This window comes from Gopherus flavomarginatus, chromosome 24, assembly GCF_025201925.1.
Source record: "Gopherus flavomarginatus isolate rGopFla2 chromosome 24, rGopFla2.mat.asm, whole genome shotgun sequence".
NCBI classification, from domain to species: Eukaryota; Metazoa; Chordata; order Testudines; family Testudinidae; genus Gopherus; species Gopherus flavomarginatus.
The window spans coordinates 15,196,842-15,205,202 of record NC_066640.1 but is presented as its reverse complement, the minus strand read 5'-3'; the positions used below and the strand labels follow the sequence as shown (position 1 = coordinate 15,205,202).

The window sequence follows — 8,361 nt, the reverse complement described above, 5'->3', positions numbered from 1 at the left end:
CTTTATTGAGCTTGGTGCATACAGCAAAGGCACATGGAGCAGGTGGGTCCCCCGCCCCAGGAATCCCCATGACACACCATGGCCTGGCTGCCTTGAGCCCTGCTCGGGAGCATCTCCCTCGATTCCTGGAGCCCCAGCGCTCTGGGTCCCTCCTTTCAGTGAGGCTCCACTTCCTCTGGGAATCAGCTCTGTCCTGCCCGTGCCTGTCCTATGTCCCTCGAGGGGTCCACTGGGCTGCTCCGTGGGGTTTGTTTCCTCTGAATACTGTGTGGGTGCCTCAGTTTCTGGCCAACACTCTGTCTCCTGGCAATTAATGGCCCGAGCCCTTCCCCCCCGCAAGGGGATGCTAAAGGTGGGGGAGAACAAAGAGCTCAGGTGACCTCCTGGCCCGGGAAAGGAACTCAGCAGAGGAGGAGGGGCTGGAGGGGGTTGTTAGTCTGGAGCTGGCTGGGGACAGGAAGTGAGGGCAGACGGGGTTGTCTGGCTCACTGCCCCCAGAATGGACCCGGCCGAGGGGTCCGGTTCTCTGTACCTACAAGCTCTGTTTTAGACCCTGTTCCTGTCATCGAATAAACCTCTGTGTTACTGGCTGGCTGAGAGTCACGTCTGACTGCGAAGTGGGGGTGCAGGACCCTGTGGCTTCCCCAGGGCCCCGCTGGGGTGGGCTCGCTGGGGGAAGCGCACGGAGGGGCAGAGGATGCTCAATGCTCCAAGGAGAGACCCAGGAGGTGAAGCCGTGTGAGCTTCTTGCCCTGGAGACAGTCTGCTCCAAGGGAGAGGAGGCTCCCCAAAGTCCTGCCTGGCTTTGTGAGGAGCAGTTCCAGAGCATCGCCCAGGGACTCTGTGACACCCCCCCTCCCCCACAATTCCCAGGTGCAGAGGAAACCGCATGGAGGCCAAATTGCTGGTGTTTGGGTCCCAGCAGCGGCTCAGCCAGCCTGGCGCAGAACCAGGCACTTTGGCAGGAGAAGCGGGAGCTATTTCTGGAGGAATTTGCAGACTGATGCAGGGTAGGATCCCCTCCCCGGCCCTGTGGGGAGCTCTCCCTCTGTATGGGGGAGGGGAAATTCCAGCCCCCCAGGGGAAACCTGAGCTGTCTGCATTCCAGTGGGGCTGGACTGGGTCATGGCTGCAGGGTAATACCCGGGGGTGGGGGGGGCGAAGCAATTGCCAGGTGATTTTGCTTTAATTGGGATCCCCAGCAGTCCCCTCCCCTGGGCGTGACACATGGTCATAGCTGCTGAACGGGACTGTGGCACCCACGCTCCCCTGCTGCCCAAGCCCGCTCCCCAGAGACAGGCGGGGCTGGGGTGCCTCCGGGCGGGCAGAGGGCTCATTTGTCCGGGACGATGTACACCTCCTCGCTGTCACTGGGCACAGGGAAGCTGCTGCTGTACAGCTGCTGGGTGTTGGCGTAAATGGGCTGGTCTCCGTGGCAGGTGTCGCTCTCCATGTAACACTCCTCGTCCACCAGCTGCTGGACTCTGCGACAGACGGTGGAGAGGGCCCTGGTTACCCTTCTGGAGTGGGCTAGGGCCTCTGCCACCCACTCCTGTGCTTAGCGCCTGGGGACAGACAGGGTCAGCCCCAGAGGCTCTGCCCCCAGGGAGTGAATCCCTCCTGGGCTGGCATCGGCTGGCTGGTCAGCTTGGGGTGGCTCCATTGACGGGGGTTAAGCAGAGAGAACGGCCGAGATGTATTTACACTGCAGTGTGTGAGTGGCGCGCAGTCTGCCAATGACCCGGCGAGGGGGAGCTGAGGCCCAAGGGGAGCTGGGGTGACCTGCCCTAGAGCCTGTGGGGGGCTGTGGCAGAGCCCAGGTCTCCTGGCTAGTGCCCGACCGGCCTTCTGCTCCATGTCAATGCTGCCCCAGGGTGCATGGGAGGGAAGGGATTGGGCCCCAGCTCCTGGAGACGTGGCAGGCCCAGGGCCACAGCTCCTAGCACAGGGGACTGTCACCCCCGCGGCTGGAGTCTGGTCACGAGCTTCTGGTCCTTTTAGCCAGGAAACTGACTTTGTCGCAAGAATTTCTCTGTGGCAAATTCAGACACCAGCTGCGGGAGGTAGGTTTGTGGGATGTGGAGTGACATGTGACTGACTGGGGAGACACAGTGCCGTGGCAGGGCCTGGGGAGGGAGGGGGGGTGGAGCACCATGGCAGAGCCTGGGGAGGGAGGGGGACAGAGTGCCGTGGCAGGGCCTGCGGGGGGGCGAGGAGGACGGAGCGCTGTGGCAGGGCCTGGGGAGGGAGGGGGACAGAGTGCCGTGGCAGGACCTGGGGGAGGAGGAGGACGGAGCGCTGTGGCAGGGCCTGGGTCGGGGGGGGGTGGAGTGTTGTGGCAGGGCCTGCGGGGGGGCGAGGAGGACGGAGCGCTGTGGCAGGGCCTGGGGAGGGAGGGGGACAGAGTGCCGTGGCAGGGCCTGGGGAGGGAGGGGGACAGAGTGTTGTGGCAGGGCCTGGGGGAGGAGGAGGACGGAGCGCTGTGGCAGGGCCTGGGGAGGGAGGGGGACAGAGTGCCGTGGCAGGGCCTGGGGGGTGGCGAGGAGGACGGAGCGCTGTGGCAGGGCCTGGGTCGGGAGGGGGGGGATGGAGTGTTGTGGCAGGGCCTGGGGGCCGATGAGACGGAGAGCCATGGCAGGGCTGGGGGTGTGGGACACAGTGCCGTGGCAGGGCCTGGGGGGGGGCGAGGAGGACGGAGCGCTGTGGCAGGGCCTGGGGGGGAGGGGGATGGAGCACCATGGCAGGGCCTGAGGGGGAGGAGGGGAGAGTGCCGTGGCAGGGACTAGGGGGCAGGGACTGACTCACCCATCATGCCCCGAGGGTGATGAGTGAGATGCTTTTCTCAAACTACCTCCCCAAACTTCTCATATTTGTTAATTTCATCGGAGGCTGTTTCACCATCCCTGGTTTCAGGAAAGCCTCAGGGTTATCCCCTCCCCTGCCAGTCAGGCCGAATCCTCTGGCTCTGCAGATTTGCCAAGGCAAGGTTGCCCCATGGGCGGGGGGGAGGGGAGAAGGGAGGGAATTAGGCAGGACGTTGCTTAAAACCCTCCTCTGCTCTGATAAAACATCTTGGGTGAGGCCAGAACCCAGCCTCAGCCTGCTGCAGCCCCAGGTGCATCCGAACAGCTCATCTGGCCCTCGACATCCGGCATGTTTCACCCAGACACTGGGTGATACTCCTTGGGTTCCCAGAGTGTTTAAAGGGTTAAGAGCCTCCCAGTGAAGGCTTGTTTCTAAGGTGCTCGGACTGAGCCCACGAGCCCAACCAGCCAGACATGGCTCTTATCATAAATAACCCAAACTGACTGATGACCCCTCAGAGAGGAGGGTGGGTGGCTAACCCCCTCGATCTATCTATCTATCTATCCATACACACCCATCTAGCTATCGATCTATCATCACAGGGTCGGGCCAGATGGCTACAAGAGAGTGGTTGAAGGTAGATACATTAGCTCCAGGTTAAGCAAGTCCCTTTTCCCTGGGTAAGATAACAGGGACTATTCCAGAACACTCAGGAACTTTCTAGAACTAATTAAGGCAGGCAGGTGTGACGAAGTGGGGATGTTCTTGCTATGTTCTGTGAATGCTGAGTGGGGAGTATTGACCTGGGAAGGTTGCAGGGGAGTTGTGCTGGGACTGCCTGCCTTGGGGAAGGGAGGATACCTGAGCATGTAACCTGAGACCCCAGGAGTGGGGATGAAGGCCAGGTGACACCTCTGCCCAGGACACTGGAAAAAGGCTATGGGAGGAGCTGGGGGGAGGCTGAGTGAGATGATGGGGGGAGTTTCAGTTCTGGCTGGGAAATAGAGAGGGGTGCCCTGATGGGGCTTGGGCTTCCCAACAGGGCTGTGGCCTCCCTGGGGCCCCAGATGGACCTAACTAAAGGGGGTCTTGTTGTCTGTACCGACAAGACCTGTTTTGGACTGTGTTCCTGTTATCTAAATAAACCTCTGTGTTACTGGCTGGCTGAGAGTCACGTCTGACTGCAAAGTGGGGGTGCAGGACCCTGTAGCTTCCCCAGGACCCCGCCTGGGCGGACTCGCTGTGAGAAGCGCACAGAGGGGCAGAGGATGCTGAATGCTCCAAGGAGAGACCCAGGAGGTGAAGACATGTGAGCTTCTTGCCCTGGAGACAGTCTGCTCCAAGGGAGAGGAGGCTCCCCAAAGTCCTGCCTGGCTTTGTGGGGAGCAGTTCCAGAGCATCACCCAGTGACTCTGTGACAACTGGTGGCAGAGATGGGATGTATTGCACCCCGTGAATGGTGCTGCTTGCAGTAAGTGACTGGGGAACAGTAAAACGAAGGGGGGATAATGAGGGCCAGGTGTGCTGAAGGCTCAGAGAGGGACGGTTTCAGGGGGCAGTTAACCTCTGGGAGTGTGTGACCAGCGAGAAGGACTGTTGGAGTAACAGGGTCCCTCTGAGGATGGCAGCGAGCAGTCTCAGGGGCGGAGGAGCTTGCCGCTCAACCCTGGGAGAGAGAAGGATTTTTGCAGTAGCAGGGTTCCCCTAGGGATTTCAGGAGCAGTCCCAGGGGTGGAGGAGTCTGCAGCTCGACCCTGGCAGAGAGGTGGTGATCACGAGAAGGGCTGGCACACTTGGGAACGGTGAACTGATGGCCGATCACCATCCCCTTAGGAAGGACATTGTGATCCTGTGCACACAGAGAGGGTTACGCATGGGGACGTTCACCAAGGCACAGTTAATCGTGCAGTTGGAGGAGAAGAACCGCTCTGAGGAGCAGATTCCTGACCCAGATGGGGCTACAAGAGGATCTGGGAGCAGCTGAAGCATCAGCCAGGCATCCCTGGGAGTCTGGTCCCCAATCAGAGGAGGGTCTTCACGATCGGGTTCCCCATCGGAGACGGATGGGATGGGAGCAAGAGCCCAAGGAAAAGCTGCAAGAGAAGTAGCAGCAGCACGGACTGGCAATGGCAGAGCGGAGAGACATGGGGGCTGCCCAGAGGTCAGTGGGGAAACACGTCTGCGGGGGCGAGACCCTGGGACAGAGAGAACTGTGGTGGTGCAGATGCTGAGGGGCTGTGGGACCTGGGTGAAGGTCCCCGGGTTGAAGCCTCTCACTCTGCCTATGGCCCGGATCCCTGTGCAGACTCAGGAGTGGTCGGGCTGGCTGGTAGTTCTCCAGGATATTGGCTGGGAGGCCCTGTTGGGGGGCGACTGTGTCTCTTTGGGACAGGATCCAGGCCCTGCTCCTGTAATGGTCGAGGGTTTGAATTCAAATCCAGGGAACCAATTGACTAGGATGGAAATGGTCAGTGAAAATGCAAATGACCTGGCTGGCAGCGGGGAGGGGCTGCTGGGCTCAGGATACCTGCCTACCTGTAACCAGCCCCCTGGGGCTGAGTGGGAGGGAGAGATGCTCCCTGCCCCCTGCACACCGGAGAGGGGGCTCACGCTGGCTCTGATGCTGTGACCAGAGCAGAGAGCTCGCTGCCTGCCCCACTGGGACAGCAAGGGCAGCGCTGAGCATGGGGGGAGCTGAGACCCCAGCTGAGTGGGGGGACACCCAGGCAGGGCAGGTCGGCTGCCAAACAGGTTTGCCTGGTCCAGACGTGCTGCTGAAGTGATTACACAGCAGGGAGGGAGCCACCAGGGACAGGGCTCAGGGGGGCTGTGACCCCAGGCCCAGCCAGCGAGAGGGAGCAGGTCCCACTCCCTGCCCCAGCAGCTGAATCCCAGACCGAGCTGCAGAGGGATCCCTCCTTGGAGAAGCTGAGGGAACTTGCTGGCCACAGCGCCACAAACCCCCTTGGGGAAGACTGCAGGGACAGAGTCCTGCGGGAGAAGGGATTTCTGTACAGGGCGGGATGGGCTCCCCAAGGGGAAGTAGAACTGGGGGGAATCGGGAGGCAGCTGGTGATGCCCCAGGAATCCACAGGATGGGAGGAGAGTGAGGGGACCCCTGGACCTGAAGAGGAAGGATTGGATGGAGAAGGGGGAAGACCCCCTGGGGGATCTCTTCCCTGAGGTGGGAGCCAATCTCCCCATCAGGTGTTCCCCGTTCAGAGTCACTGGGAAAGCAGCCCAGAACCTGGAGAGAGAGGTCAAGGACATGCTGGCTTTAGATGTGTTCCAGCTATTTTACAGCCCATGGGCCTCACCCATAAGGGTGGTCTCTCAGGAAGATGGGATGATCTGGTTTAGTGGGGACCTTCGGAAGCTTAAAGCCATCACGGTGTCCGATGCCGACCCCATGCCTAGGCCTCCTCTGCAAAGGTGCCAACTGAAGGTGTTGGAGACAAAGAGATCAGGTGACCTCCTGGCCTAGGAAAGGAGCTGAGCAGAGGAAGAGGGGCTGGAGAGGGTTGTTAGTCTGGAGCTGGCGGGGGACGAGGAGTGAAGTGCAGATGTGGGGGTCTGGCTCACTGCCCCATAGAATGGACCTGGACGAGGGGTCCGGTTTGCTGTATCTACAAGCTGTTATAGACCCTGTTCCTGTCATTGAATAAACCTCTGTGTTACTGGTTGGCTGAGAGTCACATCTGACTGTAAAGTGGGGGCGCAGGACCCTGTGGCTTCCCCCGCCTGGGCGACTCACTGGGGGAAGCGCATGGAGGGGCAGAGGATGCTGAATGCTCCAAAGAGAGACCCAGGAGGTGAAGACGTGTGAGCTTCTTGCCCTGAACAAGTCTGCTCCAAGGGAAAGGAGGCTCCCCAAAGTCCTGACTGGCTTTTTGGGAGCAGTTCCAGAGCATCGCCCAGTGACTCCGTGACAGTAAGGAGCTGGGAGTGAGAGGACGTGCTGCTGGAGGACTAAGGAGTACAAGCGATAACAGACATCAGGAGGAAGGTCCCGTGGTGAGGACAAAGAAGGTGTTTGGAGGAGGCCATGGGGAGGTAGCCCAGGGAGTTGTAGCTGTTGCACAGCTGTACCAGGAGGCACTCTAGACAGCTGCAGTCCACAGGGCCCTGGGCTGGAACCCAGGGTAGAGGGTGGGCCCGGATTCCCCCCAAAACCTCCCAACTCCTGATCCAACACAGGAAGATCTCTGAGGCTAGCAAAATCCGTCAATAAGCGCAGGACCCACCAAGGTAGAGGAGGAACTTTATCACACTATCTATCTATCTATCTGATCCCCACCCACCCTCTCGATCCATCGATCGATCCCCATGGATGCAGGCTCCCAGGTTACCTGCTCTGAGGGAAGGGGACCTGGTGCCCCAGGGATGCTGCCTTGGGGGGTTCACGCTGAGTCGGTGCTCACCTGTACTGCGTTCCCTTTCTCTCCAGACACTCGTATTGCCCGACTGGCTGGGAGTAGCCAATGAAGACGTTTTCATAGTCGCTGGCCTGGCTGGGGCCCGTCTCTGTGTTGCGGCTGATGTAGCGCGGCTGGCCGTGGGTGATGGATGCGGTGGATTCCCGTTTGCTGTGGACGACAGAGGCCTGTCTCCTCCTGAGCAGGAACAAGGCCACAGCCAGGCCCCCTGCCAGCAGCAGCAAGGCCAGCACAGAGCTGGTGATGGCCACGCAGAGTGGCGTGCAAAGAGACTGGCAGTGCCGCGTGTAGAACTCGGTGATGTTGTAGAACTTGGTGACGTTGTAGAACTCGGTTTTCTCCTGCTCTGAGTGGCAGTGGCAGGTGCGGTTTGTGCTGTTGGTGGGGCTATTGCAGTGGCTGACCACGCTCCCCACCACGTCACACTTGCAGTCCACGACTAGGCTCTGCAGGCTGGTGGTGCTCTTGAAGAACTCGGAGGGCAGTCCCCGCAGCTGGTTGTGCTGCAGGTAAAGCTGCCTGAGAGCACGTGCCTGGGAGAGGAAATCCGGGGGAAGGCTCTGCAGGCAGTTAAAGGACAGATCCAGCGTGTCGACCGACTCCCGCAGCCAGGCAGGACCAGTGATTTCCCTGATGCCATGGCTGCTGAGGTTCAGGGCTCGCTGAGTATCGCTACTGAATTCCGACCAGTCCAGGACCACGCAGGAGTTTGAATTTGGAGACCCCCAGCAACGCGCCCAGCTGGACGGCGCACTGTGCAGGAGGAGCAGGCCTGCCAGGAGTGCCAGCATCTTCCTAGCTGGGAAGCAAGACACAAGCAGGCTGTAAACGGGGGGAGGAGAACACCCCTTCGGTCCTATCTGTTCCACGCCCCAGGCAGGGCTGCTCCATCCAGGCTCCCCCACTGGCAAGAGGATGCTGCAGCAACTCCCGGTGCATTATGCCCCAGGCCCAGGCAGCGCTAGCCCCAGCCAAGCCCCTCAGGTGCCAGCACACCCATTATGCAAAGGAGGTGGTGGGAGGGGTGGGGGAGAAGCGGGTCCTGCTCCCCATTATTGCGCTGGGTGCCCCAGGAGCCCTGGCTCCCCAACCCCCAGGAACCGATGTACTTGGCTGTGGA

At 60.7% G+C, this 8,361-nt stretch overlaps 1 protein-coding gene across 1 annotated transcript; it reads right to left on the bottom strand.

The window, feature by feature from the left end:
- Positions 1–255: 255 nt before the first annotated feature.
- Positions 256–8,032, bottom strand: LOC127040403 (uncharacterized). Its single transcript, XM_050934516.1, has 2 exons — positions 7,227–8,032; positions 256–1,484 (listed from the first exon to the last, which is right to left on the bottom strand). Exons 1-2 carry the CDS (start codon positions 8,030–8,032, stop codon positions 1,334–1,336), a joined length of 957 nt encoding a protein of 318 aa, XP_050790473.1. The 3' UTR covers positions 256–1,333.
- Positions 8,033–8,361: the final 329 nt, after the last annotated feature.